This window comes from Mercenaria mercenaria, chromosome 9 (genome assembly GCF_021730395.1).
Source record: "Mercenaria mercenaria strain notata chromosome 9, MADL_Memer_1, whole genome shotgun sequence".
In the NCBI taxonomy this organism is placed as follows: Eukaryota; Metazoa; Mollusca; class Bivalvia; order Venerida; family Veneridae; genus Mercenaria; species Mercenaria mercenaria.
Window position 1 is genome coordinate 69,469,553 of NC_069369.1, and position 23,286 is coordinate 69,492,838.

At 31.9% G+C, this 23,286-nt stretch overlaps 1 protein-coding gene across 14 annotated transcripts in view; it reads left to right on the plus strand.

Moving 5' to 3' along the window:
• The first annotated feature begins 18,942 nt into the window (after positions 1-18,942).
• The window catches only part of LOC123547389 (cilia- and flagella-associated protein 43-like), a 64,971-nt gene continuing 60,627 nt past the window's right edge, over positions 18,943-23,286 (plus strand). For all 14 annotated transcript variants that reach the window (XM_045334452.2, XM_045334454.2, XM_045334453.2 and 11 more), the window contains exons 1-4: positions 18,943-19,080; positions 20,014-20,264; positions 21,431-21,524; positions 22,471-22,641. In XM_045334452.2, coding sequence (XP_045190387.2) covers positions 19,052-19,080; positions 20,014-20,264; positions 21,431-21,524; positions 22,471-22,641 — 545 coding nt within the window. In that variant the 5' untranslated portion in view covers positions 18,943-19,051. The remainder of the gene's footprint in view (positions 19,081-20,013; positions 20,265-21,430; positions 21,525-22,470; positions 22,642-23,286) is intronic.

The window sequence follows — 23,286 nt, forward strand, 5'->3', positions numbered from 1 at the left end:
TTTTGACTGTCTTTAATGTCTTGATTCAAATATGTAACACCCTTTTCCATGTTCAAAACTTTATTTTCAAGGTCAGAAACTTTTGTTTGCATATTTTGGACGGTGATTTTTATATTGCTCACAGATTGCACAATTTGGTCAATTTTTGGTAGAGCTTGTTTAATCGTTTTTACATCCTCTATTTATGACACTGCCCAACTCGGTGGCGCAGTATTTTGCACATTTTGAACGTTTGGAAACAGTGGCGATTGCGGTTGTAACCCTTGCATCCCTTGCATCATAAGCCCATTGTAATTCAAAACTGGAGTTGTTCATATTATTCATAACTTGAACATAGTCTTGACTACTTGAAAAGAAATTAGATAAATCGCTTTTCACGTTATAGTTTTGTGATTGAATCTCAGATGGTAACTGGTCATTTTCTCTTGTCCCAGGTGAACTACTTGCTCTTCGTTTTTCGGTTTCTTTCGTCTTTTAATTTGCTTTTTTGACAAATTTTCATTTGAAGACATGAAAAGAAGTTATAAACTCACTTTTATATATAAACATATCCAATATAAGTCCATATTTTGAGAAGGAATAAACAAAAATCAAAATACTTGTTATGCTGTCAAATATTCAATCTCGATTGTAGATTATCAGTTAACAATCACTTAAATAGTGCACTGAAAACATGAGAAAATTGTGAATTGCAAGAAGAAAACGCGGTACAATAACTACCCGGAAACTGGAGACAAAAATAGTTAGCAGAGAATAATTTCACGTAACAGCAAATAGCTTATGTAAAACACGTGCAAAGTTCTATGCGTCTATCCATAATAATGTTGAATTCAATTTAATTTGCACTTAGATAAATGTTGTATTGAACACTGACTTATAAGCCCGTGCTTGTTTGGGAGTTGTTGTTTTTTTTTGTTGTTTTTTTTTGTATTTTTATATGTATATGAATATATTATATGTTTATATAGGATAACACAAGTCACTATACTAAAAATGCTTGCTTGTTTGCTTGCATGCTTGTTTGCTTGCTTGCTTGCTTACTTGCTTACTTACTTACGTTTATTGTGTATAAATACAACATAAATACCATTATGTAAACCAGAGGAATGCTCATACATGTGTATTCAATAACTATACCAAACGTTCTACTGTAACTTGAGACTAGAAAATAGTAACTTTACGTGCATTTGTTCGATACATTATACCTTTTCTTTTAGGCTCTTGGAATAATTATCTATTCTAATTATAACTTGATATTTCTTAGGGATACAATCTTAAACTTATTCGATTTCATTTGCACGCACAGATAAATAAATAAATACTCTGAAACGCACGCATATTTGAAAAAAAGCTTGAATTTTGATAACAAAAAAAGAGATTCCAGTCTAAGATAATTAGTTTAAACAATTTTAATTGTTCAATGCACGCACTTGCTTATAGTTTCTAATTTTTGAGGATTGTTCTCATATTTCCATCAATATTGGTACAATTTCTGTACATATTTGAAGGACCCAGTGTACGTATCAACTAACAAGGCAAAAACAAATCAAATGCAGCTTATCAAAATAAGTTTTCAGATAAGCCGAGCGACAGTCTAGCCTTCTTGGTGTTATAATTAGAGATTGTAAAACTTTTGCATGTTAACATTTAAACAATAGTACTTCACCGCAAGCTTCTTGATTATCCCGTCTGTGAGTCTGTGCCAAAAAATCTTCAAATCCAAAATAATAAACAACACGAAATACACAAATGTAATAATGAACTTATATAATGCCAGTTTAATTAATTTCGCGTTAGAGTCAGAAATTTTTTTTTCAAAAAGTGCTTTGTGGGAGGACTTAATGGCAGAGATATTAATTTTAAAAGACTCTAACGACTGATGCCAGTCTATGTGTCTCACTGATCACAGAAATAGACTAATTACATTAAAAATAAGCGGTCTATATCTGACTTCGTTTACAACATTTTCCATACTGCTCAATTAATGGTTTGAATACTATAATTTCTAATTTTTAAGTACAACTTAAAAGTGTTTAAATCAAAGTACACGTGTCTGTAAGATATTGTAATAATATAAATAGTACAGGACAAAAATTTCGAAAACCTCGTGCAAATGTCTCTCAGAGGGTTTCATTTATAATATGGAAGTCTCTTATATGCCCTTAACTGTTAAATATATCATAATCTTTTGTATCTTTATAACTGGGTTTGACATGATCCTCTTAACGCGCCTGATGATGACATGAAACTACTCTTTATACCATGAACAATATGGTAAAGTGCATTTCTGTAAACTGCATTCATTACAATAGTGAAGGTCAAATAGACTTTCTTGAAAAAATGGATGAGAAAAAAGCAAAATGTTTCATTGCTTGACTCCTTATATAAATTGTCGGTTCCCAGTTTAAGCTAGGTAACCGACTGAGATTCAACACATGCTTAACACTTTTGTGATTACATGTATTTATTTCTGGTGTCATGTTACAAAATACTTTTTGAATGTCTTGCCGGCCAATTAGAGTACGCTGGCAAATGATATCGCTACAGTAAAGGTGAATGCCCTCCACTTTTCCCTATAATGACACTGTACTTTCTTGTCAAACAATTGTTTTCCCTTTAGGAGAAAAACAAATGATCGAGGTTTTATTATCGAGCAAATCAGGAGCGTATAATGAATTTCGGAAACTCTATTATACTTTCACATTTCTAGAAGCCGCTGAAACATAACCAACCCGGATGTTTAATGGTAGGCTAGTAGACACCTTAATTCTATTTGAATTAGTTTTCGATATGAACTAATGAAGATATTGCATAGTTTAATCAAACATAAAAGGCATTGTTGTCTGTGCCACTCTAAGGAGATTATTTCAGTTATATATGACTTTTGTTATTTCAGTTCGTAATTATGGACTTAAGTCATAAAAAGTTCAATAATGACCACCATTTATAAGTATTTCCCTGAATGCGACCTTGCACACGCGTGTCTTTTTTAAGCCAGCTCCGTTTGAGAAAAAACCATGTATTTCTGTTACGTACGAAGATATTATATATAAGCTTTAGTGATGCTCGATAGTAAAAAAGAATGTCCAGGGATGATTTTAAGCCACTTTATATGCTTCTAAGTTTGTATCGAAGCTGTTGGGTAAAACGAAAGTGAAAGTAAGTACATGAATTTCGTAAATTTCGTTGATATTACTTTAAGAGTTAACTCAAAGACTTGTATGACATCCACTTCATTTAACAAAAAACAATTTATAATGAATTCTTAAACTTCTGTAAAAAAATAAACTTTTGGCACAAATCAAAAGTTGTTGGTTTTTATACTAAAAGTGACCGTTGGAAATCTACTACTGGCTAAAATGGATACAGGAATACTTGTAAACAATAATTCCAGCCTAATGCTCTTTATTATAAAAGATGTTCTTCTCGCCGTCAATTACAGCACTTAGAACAAATTTATTTGGCCTAAAGTTGTAACTGAAACCTTACAGCTACAGTCCATCCAGGCAAAATACATTTAAAAGCATCAATTACGAGGTTTTCTCTGAATCTAAACTTCGTCGACGATATTATGGACGTCTGCGTCTGAAAAGAAAATACAATAATTCACGAAAGATGATATGAAATTCTGCCAACAAAAAGACAAAATAAAACAAACTATAAGAAGGATTATAATCTATATGTCTATAAACTATACTGAAAGCAGTGATAGAAATTTCCCAGCTACTATTTCTTAAAACCCGAAACTCTCGTTGTTTATTTACATCGTATTTAACACCATTTACAGAACCCTGCGGGACACTAAACTACTTCAAAACTTTTTGAAGACACTCTGACTGTCTCAGTAATATTAAAATATATCCAGATATCAATCAGAAATGATCCCCACCACTTTGGATGGAGAATATTTAACTGAAATGTATACTTAAGCTCTGGGTCCATGAGAGATTTACACATATAACTTATTGTCACATGAAAGATATGTTTGATGGTATATGAGTTTGTATCGTTTTAAGATTCGTTATTTTATGCCTTGCGGAATATTACGTCAGGCTTCAGGGATTAAAGAAATGATGACAGTATATATATATATATATATATATATATATATATATATATATATATATATATATATATATATATATATATATATATATATATATATATATATATATATATATATATATATATGTTAAAATAGAGCTGACATATGTCTTTTAGGTTCAATACGGCAGGTTTCATAATGCGTAACCATTCCGTTGAATAAGAATTATGGTTGCTTGATATATTATTCTATATTTATCTTTGACCCCCATTTGTTCAAGAAACTTCCTTAGTCAAGTGTATAGTTCAAAACACGTGCATAAATATATCATTCCCTTGGAATTCGAGATAGCGAGTTTCAACTGTATATAATTTAATACCACCTAAATTTTATGCAACTGTAACAATTACATGAATATGCAATCATCTATATAATAAATATAAGGCAATTATGTCATGCAGGTAATATGACTTCACCATGCCAAATCGGTCACACCCCTCAAAAGCGGCTAGTTTCTGTTAAATTTTATCAACATTTGAAAAGTTAACCATAATTTTGTTTATTTTACAGTATCGTACAGAGGATATTTGCTTGTGAAATATCTTTCACACATGAACATTAGATGCAATATTCTCATGGTTGGCATAAACTCAAGTGAAAATGTAAAATATGGTGTTCATGAGTGAGATATCTTGATATAACATGTAAAACAATCAAATTTTCTTTTGAAAATTTAATGTTTGACAAATTTACCCATTTTATGGTATCTTACCGCTGAAAAATATATATTTGATATTTTTCACTGTGAAAAAAATAACAGATATAATTCACTCTAATATTTCGTAATTCACTGAAAACATGTAATAATAAACAGTATTTTGTAACCATTCATTTAACGATAAATGGAGTGTAGGGTCACATTGTGAAATGGTTTTCAACGACAAGCATTCTCTCGACCTGTATTAAACTCTTGACCAGTTACTTCTCCTTTAAAACGAAGGTCGTGCAGTGCATAAAAATTTTAGTATCACTATTTTTAAGCAAAGACCAACTGATTGTTTTATGCAAGACTGGTTAGAAAATATTAGTACAAAAAGAACATTGTCAGTATATAAATATATTAAAACAGATATGCTGGATATTTAAACAAGTTTTCAAAATGCAAACGATTTGCTTTGACTAAACTGCGTGTGTCTGCATATAGCCTTAGGGTAAACGGGCCGTTATAGCCATAACAGACTCGACAGTACTGAAAATGGAGACATAGAGGACGAATATCATTTTGTGTTGAAGTGCCTAAAATATAATCATACAAGAAAAGAACTCATTCCAAAACATTACTGGTGGAGACCCAGTATGTGTAAATTTATAGCACTGTTGAACTCTGAAAATGAAAAGAAACTAACAACATTGGCATCTTATGTATTAAAAGCGAATGAAATGAGAAATAACTGTATAAATAATGTGATGTAAATACATCGTCAGTATTGTTTTTCACTCTCTGAATTTATTTATCTATTTATTTTTTTGTGATGTAAATGTATTTAATAATGCAACTATTATCTGATCTTGATGTATATTATTATTATTTGTGTGGCTGGAAAAGAACTTCGGTTCAATTCCTAGAAAAAATAAACTTACGTTATATGTTCATGTTCGATATGTTATAAACTTGTCAGAAAACATGAGGATTCCATGCGTGATTCAAGGTAACTTATTATTAATAATTTTGTCCTTAATATCACAGTCAAAGTAGAATATTTTCTGATTTCAACGTAACTATTATCGTGAAATTGAGAGGTATTTCCTTATACCCAATCTCCAGTTAACGGCATAAGCACGTCCATGCAAGTAGCAATTATAGAAAATTTCAAATAATTATTTTATACATGAACCGCTTAAAATTTCTCCAAAATATTAGTTTTGCAGTAATGAACGTGCGTTTCAGAGTAGTTTATTCTTTTTCCTTGCGTGAAACTCTGATAGACTGGTTTCTGATGGTCTACAAAATATCAAATATTTGGTTGAAACAAATAATTATTGTGTGTACCTTAAAGATATTAGGTCTATTCGAGTCTTCTCTTACACGTAAAATTTCTAAAGAAAAGAAAATCAACTACTAGAGTGGTAGTTTCTAGAAAGAAGGGATATACCTCAGAAGTCTATGTAAAAAATAGTTCAGGATGACAATTCTAGTACTTAGTAAAGCCTTACAATTGCATTCATGTAACTTCTATTCCTGATATGTTAACCTTTACCCTGGGAAATTTCTACAAAATTGAACTTGTCCAATTTGGACAGAACTGTTAACTGTTAAAAGACATGCTTTACCAAAAAGATACTGACTGAATAGCGAACAGTGCAGATCATGATAAGATGTGCAGTCTGATCATGATCTACACTGGTCGCAAAGGTAGAATCAATCGGGTCCAGCATGATAAAGGTTAAATATGTTTGTTGCTTTTATGACAGTTTCTATTTTAATAGGTTGGATGCTCATCCCGAGAACAAGTAGAAGATGGATTATTTCTCAGGTATTTCAGTATTTTATTTTTTCCAGATTGTATATTCCTAGATGCTGCCCAGAAATGATAAAGACAGTAACTTGTTCTTTTAACAGTTTTAGGCAAATATGTTCCCTGTGGATATGAATATGTTCTAATTTTTTGAATCCAGTATGAATATGTTCTAATTTTTTAAATCAAGTATTGATTCAAATACAAGAGACGCACAAAGTTTTCTGAGAACCACTGAAGAGAACTACCGCGGCCTCGATATCTTTAAAGGTATTCATGAACATTTCATCACAATGTTATATGTTAAATAAAGGTAATGGTGACAAAAATATCAGCGGAGAAGAAGAGACATGCCTTTATTAGGAAATATGAAATGACACATCCGACTTAGATACAAAGGAATAAAAAAAAACAACTGTTAAATACAAAATTCATGTAACTTACATATTTCCTGACTAATTGATATCTGATATTAATTCTTTAGACAATGGCTTATCTAAACATTTATCACGATGTCAGCAAGCATGGAATTATGTTTAGAACTAATTAGATATTATGCCAACGGAACGAATCCTTGACTTCTCCCACAGGATGTGATTTCTAAAACATGACGTATAACGTTTTTGGAAATTTGAAACATCAACTCAACAAATAGCATTACGTTATCTCGAGCAACAGTCAATACAAATGATGGCTATTCAATGTTCTAAAAAATAGTATACTAAAGTCCTGTTTTTATGATAAAAAAAGTTATGTGATATCATGGGTCTCTCGTCTGCTTGTGACCTGCCACAAGAGGATGTTTTAACATGTAAATTTTAAAGCAAACTCTAGCGGTATATTATTTGAACCTTTCTGTATGATTTTAAACTTTTGCACTTCGTTAAATACTGGTTATAAATAGCTATGTCTTTATAGTCTTGAAAAATCATCTTGGCACAATCTAAAGTGGGCGTGTCTAGAAAAATTAAATATGTTCACTGATAATGTATCCTTGCGTAGCATTTATAATTACATATAAACAGAAGCAATCCGTATTTGATGCCGCTGTAATTACTGAATAAATAAGCTATTATCACATTATAAATGTCAAATATTAATTAAATACAGATATGTGTTATAGGTTTGATTACTTAGATAGCAAGCTGATACATATAGCAGAAAACTTGTTATGTTAATACCCGTTAACAGCGGCTGGTTTCTATGTTTCATATCAAATTATTATGATTTGTTTAGCAAATTGTTTACATGTTTTAGACTGTCATCACATAATCTAGCTGTTGATACCGGTCGTTACAACGGTATTGAAAGAGCAAACAGGATTTGTCAACAATGTAATTCAAATATTGTTGAAACTGAATATCATTTTGTGATAATTTGCCAGAAATATAAAGATTTACATATAAAATATCTACCAAAACTCTCATGGCCAAATTTGGTAAAATTTGATAATTTGATTTCAACAGGAAATAGGAAACTATTAATTGATATTTATAAAGGAAGCATACAATTTAAGAGCACAATTGCATTTAGTGTATATTGCATTTAAGAATCTTGCCATATTCGCTCATGTTTTATGTTTATACATGTATGTACACTGTTCTTTATTAGCCAAAGACATATGTTATGTCGAGTTTGCTAAATAAATGTTGTTGTTGTTGTTGTATTTTCTCCCTCGATATCTCTTTTTTTACACTTAATTGTGAACTGAGGAAAACTATGTCTGTTCATTTTTTTGGATGAATTCATATAGCAAGAAGTGACTTACTGCAACAAATTTCTTCTAATTACTATTTCCATTTGCTCATATTGAGCAAGTAGGCCTACATTTAGCAAATCTTTTAACGCAACACTGAAATGTTGCCAAATTTTTGACTGTGGACATTTCAGTTTTAAAATAATGCATAAAAATATTTTATGAAAATATACAAATATTAAATAATCATGGTAATACTATATATTACAACACTATTTAAAAGCATTATACAGTCATTTTTTTTTTCAACAACGGAAGACGTGTAAATGTAACAGTGTGAAATGGCTTTGGGTATCCAGTTACCTCCCATGACCTTGTCTAATGTAACAACGAAATGAAATGGAGGCGATGATAAATCCACGTGTTATCCAGGAGATTCATTGTGTCAGTCTTATATATTAATCCAAAATATAAAAGTCAATTTAGACAATTTTTGAATCCCCAACTGACATTTTAAGCAGGTGCGTGCATGGAACAATTATAGGAAATTTCAAATAAATATCTTTTACCCAATTCTCTTAGCTTTAGTGTTTTAGCTAATACATGTGCGTTTTAGAGCATTTGATTCTTTTTCCCTACATGCGATTGTAACATAATGCGTTTCCGTTGATATTAATAACTATTCTATGCGCTTTTATAAAAGATACCAGGTGTTATGTTAACTCTAAAAATCATTTTTTCTCAGCTTCAAAGGATTATCCTAGTACATGCTTCTAGTATGAAGCAAAGTATTTGTGAAAATTCTGAACATGTTCTTATTATAAGCATTTATTCGAATGTCTGGTGCATTTGTGTCGTATTGTGCGAACAGGTTTCTTTACACTTCAAGATTGGTGACTTCTTGAAAGCAACGAAATAGTTCATTTACAAACTGTTCAAAAATTGTGCAAGTCTCAAATTTCTTGAGAATGCCAAATCCTGGACAAAAACGTAGTGTTTACAGTCTTACATAAAACTGTTCTTTTTCTTTAATATTCTAAATACGATATTAAATTTTTGTTCCTATAATTGTTGGAAGCAAGTCATTATTCTCATTTATCAGAGGATCGATCGACATCACCCTAAGACGAAGACGTAACCATGGTAGATCCCTGATATGAAAATATTGCATTTTAGCCAATCTGGTTTTATATTATCGCTAATATATTATAACATTTCGCATCATTTTTGAAATTAAATAAAGCTAAGCAGTTCAAATATTGACAAAGTCGAACCCATTTCAGGCTGGCATAGTACATGAAATTGTTAAAATTGAAGTATTCTTATATAAAATAATTGTGTTTGTTAAAAATGTCATAAATCCTTGTTATTTTAGAATTATATATAAAATTCTAAAAGTAGTAATGCAGCAGCATCTCTTTATAGTATAATAATATGGCTCGTTGCCCAGTTGGTTTCGCAACTAGCAGTTAAAGTGTGATTTCATTGTTTACCCCAGGTTCTAAGTTAAGAAATTAAAAATGATTATAATGCACACTGATATAGATATATAGTGAAGACCAAATGGAACAAATCATCAGAGCAAACAGGTATCATGCTAAGTGGCTCCATTAGTGATATAATAAGGTGAGAAGCACTAGATAGTCTGAGAGAGCAACTGAAGACAACAACAGCGGGAAAAATGATATCTATTTCTGACTGTTTAAGTGTGATTTACAGAACAAGTAATAACCATATTCGTCTCGATATTAAGTTACAAATACAAATAACAGCGACAAAATCACAAATTTGATATGAAACGAGACTTACTACTGTTATGGAGTATTAAATAGCATGCTCCTCCCTGAACTTATTGACTTAGATAAAATACGTATTGAAGAACTAATTAGTATCAAAGTCATATTACTTATTTATATTTCCATACTAATTGATACCTTATATAATAGCGTTTTAATTAGTAATTACGATTACAGTGAACGTGATTTCTTCATGTTTGGTACCAAACAAATAAGAAGTAATGTGTATTTGTACATCTATAGAAAGACATAAATTCTGTGCTTTTTAATAAGACCGTACATGGCTTTAATTGCTTGTTTAGCTATCTCCAGCTTTGCTTTGTAAAACGAACCACTTCTACTAAAAAGCGCACCTAAATACTTATACTCTGAAACAACTTCTAATATCTCTGGGTTTTTTTAATAAAAATTGCAGGCTTTTGGCCTACCTTTACTAAAAATAAAAATAAAATGTTTTTGATATATTTTGCTGGAGTTTCCATTCTTATGCATATAAATTTATTGCTGATTGGAGGTTTGTATCTGATTCTGCAACAATAACTGTATCGTCAGCATACAATAGTATAAATAATTTCAAACAATTTAAATAACATTTTCTACGGTTGTATTATAACATGAGACTCCTATTAAATTTGCATTATTTGCAAAATAGCTATGAAGGTCATTTAAGTATATTGAGAATAGCAAAAGTGATAAATTTACACATTGTATCACACCAACATTACAATTGAAAAAGAAAATATATGACTTAGCACTTATATTATACATGTTTTGGACGGTTTGCAAACATTTACCATTTATATTTTCTCTGATCAATTTGGCCCAAAGACCCAATATCTTAGGAACTCTTTAAGTCAATAAATGCACAAAAAAGATTTTTCTTGCTATTACAAAGAATATCAATAAGAGACGATAGTACAAACATATTATCTGCTGTTGTATACCCTTTCCAAAACCCTGCTTGATATTCATTCATTGGTGATATCATTTTCAACTGTGCATTTCTGTAGTCTATTATTTAGAATTCCGGTATATAATTTACCAGGACAACTAAGTAACGTAATTGGGCGATAAGTTGTAGGATCACAAGGGTCGCCTTTATTTTTGTAGATAGGATAAATTTTCCCAATAGTCCACGTTTCAGATTTTACGCCAGTAAGTCTTCGGGACGTTACATGTCTTGAACCATCTTGCATTTGAATGCTGCCTTATATTTTTGTTTATCATATGTTATATGTGCATTGTCACGTCAGCAAGTATGTAATCTGATAGCTTTTTCATTTGTCATTCTGTTGTGATTTTTTCAGCATTTGAAGAATATATTTAGCTAGTTTTTAAGCGAAGGATATAAAGACTTCATGTACGCATACTGAACTTTGTAAGCAAAAATGGACCTGTTCAACTAGCACATAATTGTGTCAATTAATAATCTAATCAATAATTCTCGCGTAACATCGGCATGACTTTATTTTTAATCATACAGACGATTCGCTTTGCTTCTCAGTCACTATTTTCACTATAAACGAGTAGGGCATACTGTCAAACTTGCTTGGGAGACTAGTTTTTGCATTTAAGAAACCACACTCGTGCAGTTCCTTTCTGTGTTGTTATAGGACCAATTCTGTTGTATAAAGAGACCAGTTATATTAAGAGACTCTTTAGCCATTCCCTTGGATTTTCTTTTAAAGCAAGTTGTATTGCGCGTATCTTATTCTAAAATATACATGATTATTGTCTTGCTAATTCAGGAATAAGATATTCATTAAACACACGATCTTCCTAAATGCGCAGCGGTAATACGGGATGATTTTACTCAGATTGTCTATTAAATTACGAATGCGATCGAAAAACCCGTGAAAATTAACTTATGTTATCAGATAACGGATTTCATAATATCGCAAAAGAATTAATCAGAAATAATCGCATAATTAATCTATCATATATTTCAAAAACATAATCCGATAAAACCTTGACTGATCTTTAATTCATAAAAGTTCTGGGTTATGATATAATGCAATAATCTAATCATACAAAGATCAGCATCAAGCTAAAATGTTAATTAGTTTTTGACGAAATAAATAAAGCTGATGTCCTAATTATTGTGTAATTAACTCTACATGTAACATCATAAAACCAAGCAACGATGACGTATATTATTATTTCACTTCAGATGTCAAAAGCTCAAAGAGGTCATAGATACAGAGGGCTCATTTTTATGTCTTTAATGTCCAAAAATGTCCAAAATCATTACGGATTTGTTTTTATTTTATGGAATGTGTCATATTTCAGAGTGCAAAAAATAAAATAAAATAGCGATATGGTCTAAATCTAAGCCTCTAAATTGGGAATGCTACCTGCCGTAGTAAAATGTCCTACATTTGTCAGAAACGAAACTTCGTTAATTGTTTGGTACTGGATATGCCTGAAAATAAAACTATCAAAATGAAGAGCAGTAGTAATACGTATTTCTATAGGTCAGATATCATTTCAAAACAGTGCATGGAACTTAATGGGAATATCGTTATTCATTTCACACCTATATATTTTCAACCAATTGGAAGCTTTCCTTTCTATCATGTGACAATACAATAGAAACCAGTATTGTACTGTGTGATTTAAAACGCATTCACATTTTCTTAAGTACATATAGGAATATCCGAAATCTACAATCCACAAACGCCATATTTTATTCATATTGGACTCCAGTCCCAAAAGTCCATATCTTTTTTATATGGGACGGGACAACTCTTCCGATTCCTTATAAAGAGACATTTGGAATTACTTCCTGTTATATAGCGACACAGCAGTAAAAAAAATTTAAAATGCGATAACTTTCTTATCTATGAACAAAACATGTAAGTGCAAGCACTCAATTTCTTAGTTAGAACGTTTCCTATCCAGTAATTATGGCTTCGGTTCAAGATTTCACGAAATGTTGTTTTCAAATTTTTTGGCACTGGGAGTAAATGTTGGAAATACGACTGTTATCAGAGAAGAACGTATTAAACGTGTGAAGTTGTTTGTGAGTTAAAATGCGTGAATTTTTGTTTTTTACATCTGTCTTTCTTATGGTGTAAAATAAAAAGGTAATTTAACAGTGTTGAGTACAATACTGAATTTAATTGGACTCGTACACAGCAGTAATAACCCACATTTGGACTCGGCATTCGCCTCGATCGTCCAAATATGGATTATTACTGCTGTGTACTCGTTCAACAGAATTCAGTATTGTACTCAATACTGTTCAATAACCTGATAATATATCGTATACCTGAAAATAAAATAATGTTTATTCCATTCTGATTGGTCAGTAAAGTAAACAAACCCCAGAAGTATTTTTTACAATTGGACCTATTTCCTGTTTTTACAGATTTTCATTATACATTCTGACGGTGTAAGCTACAATTGGTGTGTACTGGAAAAAAACAATCATGAAACGGTTTCCTCGCGCCGGGCAAACGGTGTATACAAGGGGCCATATCATTCACACGAAAGACCTCATATAGAGTGTTACTATTCATACGCCTTTTTCATCCATTATTTTGGTGGAACTAAGATAGTTATTGAAAAGAAGGTATCACGATTTATGGAATGCGGTACGCGCCATATAACATTATAATGAAAGCAGCTGGAAAAACTAGTGATCTGAAACCAAAAGATTTTGTTTACGTTTAAAAAGTGGCTGTCACATTTTTTTATTTTTTCTTTGTTGTGCGCATATAATGTATTTACTCTACCTTCCGGCTGCTGGAGCATTTTTTAAAGGGAATTCCGATAGTTTTTTATGTGCATTTTTCAGACGACACTTTTTAAGGAAAACTGAACTGAAGTCAACATTTGTTGAAACATGTTACAGACAGTCTTAAATATGAGGAATCTTGAATGAAATAACATTTTTGATAAGTTTTATCAGTAATCAAATGATGATACTGGTTTATGTTGTATTGACAAGTATCATGCCTGACAGGTATCTTGCTGTTGTTGTGGTTGTGTTTTCACATCGCATTTTAGTACAAAGGCAGTGTTGTTCATATAATGTAACATAGTTGACTTAGTACTGATAAGACAATATCACCTTTCAGATTATTTAGTATTCAATTAAAAAAAGAATTAAGAACTTTTAAAACTTTTTAACTTCTAGCAGACATACATGTAATCAATTTTGCCAGGTTCGCGCCATTTTCCGTCCGAACAGGTGTTGTATTCTAGCGGTCTTAACATAAAATTTAGCTTGGTGATCCATACATTTTTAGCCATTTTTATGCTCACAATACAATTATCTATACACAAGAAAAACAGGAAAAAAATCTATGAAAGAGTTTTTTCAAAATTTAAAAAAAAATATTCTTCACTATGGATATTTTTCACTGAAAAAAGTTCACAAAAGTAAATATGAAACAATATTTTTTTTTCATTTGTACCCATTATTGTAAGGATAGAGTATTACAAATATGACTATGATATCAAATAAGTATATAATAAAATCTGTAAAAAGAAAAAAAACTTATTGTGCTGTCTTGATGTATATTTTGGTTGGTATTTATAAAAAAGCAGAAAATTATGAAAATGTTGAAAAATCGCTAGCAGTTTCATCAACAGTGGGTGTGTTCAAAACAATTTTTCACAAAAACAAGCCGGTGACCTATTGTTTTTATTTGTTCATTGTTTTCAGCACAAATTTTCCTATCATATATGTGAATTTAAAAAATTTCTATGAAAGGAAAAAACTATAGGAATTCTCTTTAAGTTTCGAAGCTATCCGATCTGGAATTGAAACTACATTATTTATCTACTTTTGAAACTGATTCCAAAATATTTGCTTTTCTTTCTTCCAGTCCCTGTCTCATTTAACATTTTAATGATTACGTAAAACGAAGTAATAATATATCGGTTAATTGATTCAGTACTTGTATTCAGTGCTCCATCGCATAACTTTTTTCTCAATTTTAGTAACTATTGTTTGGGAAGTCTATGGCATGACTTACAAGTGGATCCACAAATATGTTTTCAATTGGTCATTTTAAGTCAGGTTGTAGGGAAAACATCGGAGAAGGTTCCTATAGGGCCAGCAGCATACCACAAGTGTCTACCCGGGTGTCTCTGCTCTTTCTTATTCTTATATGTGGCCTGGAACAACTGATGATGATACGTGTTAGACCTTCCTGAAGTGGCATACTAAATGACCTGCAAGACAGTTTTTAGGGTCTTAGTTTTGCTGAAGATTAAACCATCCTCAATAAGGACCAAACTGCCTGAATAGGAGCATATATATCGAACCACAGAAATATAGCTGCCTTCATATTTTTAAGCCGCCAGGAACCCATAATCTTCGACAATACAAGTATTACTTGAAAGGCACCATGTTTTGTCTTATGTCAAGGTTTCCGTTTCGCAACCACATAAACACAAAATGCCGCATCAGTATGGCAAAAGACTAAATGTATTTTACTTTGTTTCCATGATGGTAATTATAATTGAAATTGCACGGTAAAATTGAGAAATACAAGTATCTACTTTGTTTTTACAGTTATATATTTATATTATATTATATATATATATTATATAATGGTATTGAAAGTGCCAAGACAGTGTGTTTATTAGCTAAATGTTTACAGAATTAATGTAGCAGTATGCAAAGTACTTTCTTTGTTTCAAGTGTAAGATATTTATTGCACTGTGTTTTAATGCTAAAAACGATTGACAGAATAGAAAAGCTAAAATGAACTACAAGTAAAGCTGTAAAAACCAGATAGTAACTCAGGAAGACACCCTTCAATATTGTCCACCTGTCATTTTGTGGCATAGCAGTATTACAACTGTGTTAACAGAATGACTTTCACAAAGTTAACGTGGGGAGTCAAATGTAGCTTGTTGTGGATCTTTAAATGGATATAGTCCAGCAAAGAGCCGCCAGTTTTACTCTAAAGCGTTGCAGTTACATGAGCAGTATCATTTTCGTGCTAGAATCTGCTCAAAAACATCTGAACCAAGCGTAAATTGACAAATATTTTAAGACTTACCATGACCTGGTTGATATCTAAGATCTAGGTATATGTATTCCTTGCTTTCCAGTATTGAAATCTCCATCTACATATCAATTCAAATTCAAATTCAAGTTCTGTGTGATGAGGTATAAGGAATTCTTTTCCAGCCACAGTTGTAGTTGGCATATTACAACACACTAAATAGCTGTTCTTCTTTATTCTACATAAATCTTACATATTTCCACCGGCTGCAATACATATCAGGACCCATTTACGTTTTCTTGAAGAATATTGTCAGTGCTGAATAAAAATCAAAGAATTGTTGGGGTCATATTTGATGCAAGAAAAATATTTTCAGTCAAACACACAAACTGCAAAATCAGCTAAAATTTGAGACCTCAGATATGGTGGTGTATGATCTATGTTTCCATGACAAATTCCGACTATTTATCATTTCATTAAGAAAATGCTTCCTACATGTCAAACATAGATGTGTCATGTGATTTCAGCAAGAAATTGCACATAAACGAAGGAAAATAGCTCTACAGAGCAAAAAAACTGAGGACTATTTGAGTCCGGTCGCTATTATGTGACTACCTTTTTTTTTCTCGCGCCATTTTCCTATTTAGTGTCTATATACCTTTTACTTATAGGACGTAACGTTTCCTCTCTTTTGTCAGTTCATCCCTCTGAAAAAGAATGTTTTCGTGAAACTTGGTATATGGACAAATGGCAATATGGAAAATATGAACGTTCTTTTACTTCGTTGTATAGATAGAAAAGCAATAAAAAATTATAGATTTTATGACAATTTAGGAGAAATTGAGATTTTTTCCATTAAATCTGATGTACAGATAAATAATAGTATTAAGAAAATGCACATTATTTTATTTTTTACGTTTGTCAATTTGTTCTTCTGTCTATTCACAAATGGTGGACTTTTCCGTAACAAAAGTAGAAGAGCATTTTTCATGAAATATGCGACGTAGATAAATGAAATATGGAGAATATGCACATCATTTTATTTTGTCCTGTATTTCAACACCAATACGATATATGAACAATATTTTTTCAGTTTATTATTTTCAACATTTTGGTGCTATCTCCTTTACAAGTAAAACGGAAGTAACGTTACGTCAAAAAGACGTAACGTTATATGGCGGGTTCATACATGTGATAAATGCATAATATTTCAAAATAACAAAAAGAATGTAAATAAAACCCTTACTATCAGATAAGTATTTCTCATACAATATATATAATTTATTTGTTTCTTTTGTAGCAGATATGACAAGTAGATTTCATCCTTACGGTAGAGGATTTATTGCTGGGCAAAAACTTATGATCTAATTATATCTTTTATTACCAATGAAAATCTAAATCGATATATATGCATAAATTCTATTTGAACATAACTATACACAAGTATCATCATGTTTACTAAAAGAAACCCATACTATATGTATAAGGCTATATTTAAGAATAGAAAAAGCGGAACACCACGGGTCGCCCAACACGACATAAATGAATATGTTGCAGGCTCGGTTTGATTGAGGTTGTTCATGGATAGTTTTGGAAAAGCAATGTACGCGTCCATGCCCTCTAGTATATACTAAATAAATGGCCTGCCTGTCAATATTTATGATAATTATATACCTTACTATATATAGCAACAACATTGCATAGGAGACTGAATCCTGTAATCCAGGCCAAATACCCGGAAGAGGGCACAATAACCGCTTATTTAAGAAATGAAATGATTTTTTTTCGGTGTTCATGCGAAAGGAACGACAGAATAGGATCGGCAAATCCATGAATCGCGCTAGCAATTCATGTTTAATTTGCCGATCCTATTCTGTTGATCCTATTTCCTTTCCATTTGTAAACAAGATAATATTATAAATTGCACATATTTTGTGGCATTTAACATTAAAATCAGCTTCCCGGCCATTCTGTTCAACACACGGAATAACTGCGACGTCATTTAAGGAACGTTCTCCCTGACTATACGCGGACGTCGTCAAAACAGCGGTCGGTTATTACTAAGCAGCGATGACGTAAATTTCGCACCTTTCCTTTTGCTGTTCATACGAAATGAACGCCATAATTTTCAATAGAAAAGAATAGGGCGAATATAAATATTAGCTTGTGAGGATGGCCGAGTTGACTCATTTTTTACATAATTTAACACTGTGTTGTCTTGATAAAATCATTGTTTACGTCAATATGATAAACATTGTATCATTAGAAATAACATCATCACAACCCCTTAAGGTATCCAGTCCGCAAATAAAGCAAGTTATATATAACAGTGCTATTAAGATATATCAAATATTGATGCCTGGTAAGCTCATATCATTTTGGTATTATCTGAAAGTGTATTATCTAATGAAAAATAAAATATAAATTTCATGACAAAAATATGGTATAGATTTTTTTTTTTATTTATTTTATTTTATTTTATTATTATTATTTTTTTATTTTTTTTTTTTTTTTTTTTTTTTTGCTTTATAGTTTTCAATGATACTTCAACAGAAATCCAGTAATCACAGTGTGCGACTTATCATTACGCAATTAAAAAACATGACTGTAGTGATTCGTGCGTATTAATGAGGTCATCTTATTTAATAATTCTTGTTCAGCAGATACAACTCTTTCAAATGATACCAAAAAACATGAGGTTACAAAGCATCGAAATGTTATCTATTTGTGGATCAGATACTTGAACAAGAACAAGCTTAAAGATATATTGTTTTTTATCACAATATCTAGCTTCCTGTATTACTCTTCTTACACAACACAGATTCCAACATTTTTTTTTGTAATTTGGTGTCTTTATACATTCAGCAGGCTCCAATCGAACAGTGTCTTAATACCTTACGAATAATACAGCGTGTAAATTTATCACACCGTGGTTACTATCACGCGGAATATCGCGTTATTTTATGCATAGCAACACAGAATTTGGAATGAAATAAATCTCAAATTATAACAATATTCTGTGAAATTTAAGCATGGATCAAATTGGAAACCTTGAGCTTTCGTAAGTATCAAATATTTCTGTAAATATAGCTTCCAACAACTGAAAATCCGTGTGAAAACACGCATGATTTAAAATGTCTGAGTGACAGGTGTTTAAAATTATACACAAGTTCTTCAGTTTTGCTGGAAATAGCGGTACAAGAGGTCACATTTTGAAACTCTACAAACCAAAAACCAAAAAGTCATTATGGTTAAACTCCTTTGGACATCGCACTATAACAGTATGAAATAACTTACAAGACTTGCTAGTCTAAAAAATGGGATCACTTGCACTTCAGCAGTTCACTATAATAATAGTAGTTTAATGATGTCTGAAATATTAAAAGTTAAAAGGGGTAACTTTATTTTGAGATGAATATGTTTGGGGCTGTTGCCCCCACACCCCCACTTTACCCCACACTCCCAACTTGCTGCGCATGCACATTGTAAACTTCCGGGGACTGCTATTTAAAAGTGCATTCTACCCAAATAATGAAACCTTGGGTAGACTGAATTTACATTCTGATATTTCTCGTTGTCTACCTAGAGTGGATATCGACAAGTCAAAAAATTGTAACGATATTCAACTCTTGAGTACAATTATTTGGACTACAGACATGCCAGAGGAAATAGTTAACAGTGACACTGTAATTTCGTTCAAATCAAGACTGGATAAATACCGGATCTCTAAACGATACGATATTTCCCAAGTTTATTAAGGATCAGACTGGAGGAGGAGAACTTTTTTTATGATGAAGTTCAGGGGGACTTATTTTAGCTAAAGGGCTATGAAGTGTCTCCCATATTATTTCATTTCATGTTGGTCATCAGTATCATCTAATGTGAACTGATATCCACCAAACTTACCACATTTAGCATATTTAATACATGTCAGTTCTTTTTTCTTTTCTTTTTCTGACTTGCAAATGATTCCAATATTTTGTTGTTTTTGCAGATGGGCTCAAGGTTACAGTGGAGGAAAGGCAAACTACATTGACAAGGATGTGATTTGCTACTTGTGTGGCCACAATATCAAGTTTGTGGCTGAGGATGGTGCTGAGACTGTGTTCAACTTCCCCGGTGAGGGGGTCGGACCATTTGCAGCTCACAGCCTCAGCAGATGTTTTGCAGTAGCAGAGCAATGTTTGAATCCTAAGATCTATGTATTTGTCTATCCGACTTTCAGAAAGTTGTCTATTTTAGAAAGTAAGATTTTTTTTTTCATACAGTGAACAAATTTTTATGTATGATATTAAAGACTGTACTGGTACTGATGATAAACCCGAACAGAAAATGAGGTTTTTTACCTGTAACTTTTTTATTTCTGCAATTTCTAATCAATGGTCAGTATCAAAATAAAGCTTAACATTTGCTGAAAACTTTACATAATTCAAATTTATATTTAGGAACCAAACTCACACGAAGTGAGGCCCTGAAAGGAGTTTGTAAAATGGGGACTGTACGAACGTTGACTGATGATAAATTCGACCACTTTGTCATTTACAAAATTTTCTTCGTAGTATTATATTGAAACTTCCCCAAAAAGCTGCAACGTCATTCCTGATCAAGTAATGTGAAAAGTGACCCAATGTCAGGCCTTCATGTGTCGACAGTGAGCATGCGCAAAAAACACCCTCTTCCCCAGTAATTTTGGATAAATATTTTTATACAGATAAATGCAAGTCATTTATTTACACAGAATATTTACCAATTTTGTTTTTGTTTACACAAGTTGGTATTGTAAGTGGAGACTGTTAGATGGTGTGTTCAATTTTATAAATAACCGATTGTAATCAAATATTTCCAAGCTGGCCGACTTTATCATCTGTCCGGGTTTATCATCAGTACCAGTACATGTCAGGTATATAGCAAGAAACTAAAAACCACACAATATTTTGGTGCATTTAGCTTTCCTAAATACATACAGCTTGTTTTCCTTCTTTGTTTTATACTGAAGCATCCTAAAATTTCCACAAGAAGAAAGCACTGTAAAATGATAAATGCTATTTGTAATAGAAACACAAATTTTGTTTTGAAAATATGTGTGTATGTATTTATTATAAACTGTTTCCAGTTGAGTTAATATTATTCAGTTTTATACCCCAGTCACACATACGGCGCAGATAGCTACGTCTAGCCACGGATAGAAACGTAGTAATCCGTATTGATCCGTACCTGAGCCATACCTTAACGTAGTAATCCGTATCAATCCATACCAATTCGTACGGCTCAGGTACGGATCGATACGGGTTACTACGTTTATATCCATAGCTAGACGTAGCCAACTGCACCGTATGTGTGACTGTGGTATGAATGACATTTTCAGATATAAGTACACAAGTAACAAAGCTTTATTTGAACTCTTATTTCAGACGGTGCAAAATTAGAATACTCCCAGCTATTCTTCTCCAGCAGTGACTTCTTGTGCAGTTTGTCTGGTATTCCTGAATTTGAACTTACACTTTGGTAAGTTAAACTTGATTTCCCTCTTAAATTTTCCTATATAACCTAACATTGGGGAATTGAGGGGATAATTTTCCAGTATGCACGGATCCTGCATCCTCCCTAAGACTGTACATATGTCTAAATGTATTCAGTTTCCACATACTGGTATGTGATTCATGTGGTGCACAGTTACTTGCATAGACAGGCTGCTTGTACATTACTACAATTACTATGCACAACTGTGTTATTGCAAGATGAAATTTATGCATTTGCTGTCAGTAAAATTAAGGATAACATGGTTTTATAGGCCTCAGTTTCACTAAAAGCGTACATACAACTTGATAATTAAGCTTTAAAAATGTCAAACGATAGAAATAAGGTGCATATTGACCAGTTATATAGTGAAAAAAAATTTCCTTTAAATAACCTCCCCTGATGATTTTGTTTTTTCATGAGTAATCTCCCCTGAAAACTAGAGAAAAAAAATTTTTTTCTCCTTTTCCCTACGGGGAATTTTAGATTTCTTTTTGATATTTGTATCAGAATCATACAATGCAGCTTTCTACCGCAAAATTTTCTCGAAACACAAGTTCAAATTCTCATAATCAAAGAAATTATATATTTCCCATAGGCATCAATGTTAACTTCAATACCGATTATCTCCCCAAAAAATGATAAAATTTGAAAAATCTTTCGGTGAAAAGTTTTTAATTTTGAATGTATTTAAAGTGACCAAATTTCTTTTAAATATTACCATCCACTTATAAGATATGAAATATGGCTATTACACCATGTTATCCTTAAGATTCTTTTTATGACCTCACACAAAATTCTTATAATCTTAGCAATATCATCCAGCATTGTTGAAAGAAATCAAAACATATTTCATCCTTTGTTTTAGAGGAATGGTTTTCTGTGCCTTTTAAATGTAGGAGTTGATGCAATATTAGTTTTATATCTCTTACAGGAACTTCCAGAATGGCAGCAAGTTGTGCACGTTTGCCCTATCTCGTGAAAATATACCTACAAGCCTGTCATTTAACCCGGGAAACTGGAGGCAGCTTTGTGTCACAACAGAAAAGACTATCAGCATGCTTACTATAGAACAAAGTGACAAATACTATGTCATGCAACCATCGTAAGTATTTTACAAAATTCATAGATAACATTGAGAGTAATTATATAGATGCATCATCAGTTTTCATTTTCATTAATCAATTGATACCTTACACAGTTCTAAATATTAATTCATAACTTACACTTTTTCCTACACCGGAGTTTCCTAAAACAGTCTTACATATTTTAGAAAGAAAGTGGAAGTGCTAGGTCATTGGTCTTAATTCAAGTCAGGTTCCAAAAATAGTTGGAAATATCCATAAATTACAATTTCTCTGGTAAAATTCATCTGCAAGTGCTTAGTCATATTTCTTGTTTTTCACTTTGGATAACTTACATTAATAACTAATATTTCAGTATATTACGATATCTTCGCAATGATACAGCGAGTGAGTTCAGCTCACAGACTAGGGTTAACTCTAGCGACTTCTTATCATACCTTCCTCATGGAAGAGCTGAACTGCTCTGAGGCAGAGTTGACTGGTTTCCAGCTTGCAGTAGTCACATAGAATAAGCAGGGCCAAGGCAGTTTTACTAATTGCTGGGGCCAAAAGATTGTGATTTGTCAATGGGAGTTATTTATTTTCATGATAGCCTATCTACCCTGGAGTTCTTTAGCTGAACTCTAATAAGTGATACACACTTTAAAAGAAATCATGCAAGCAGA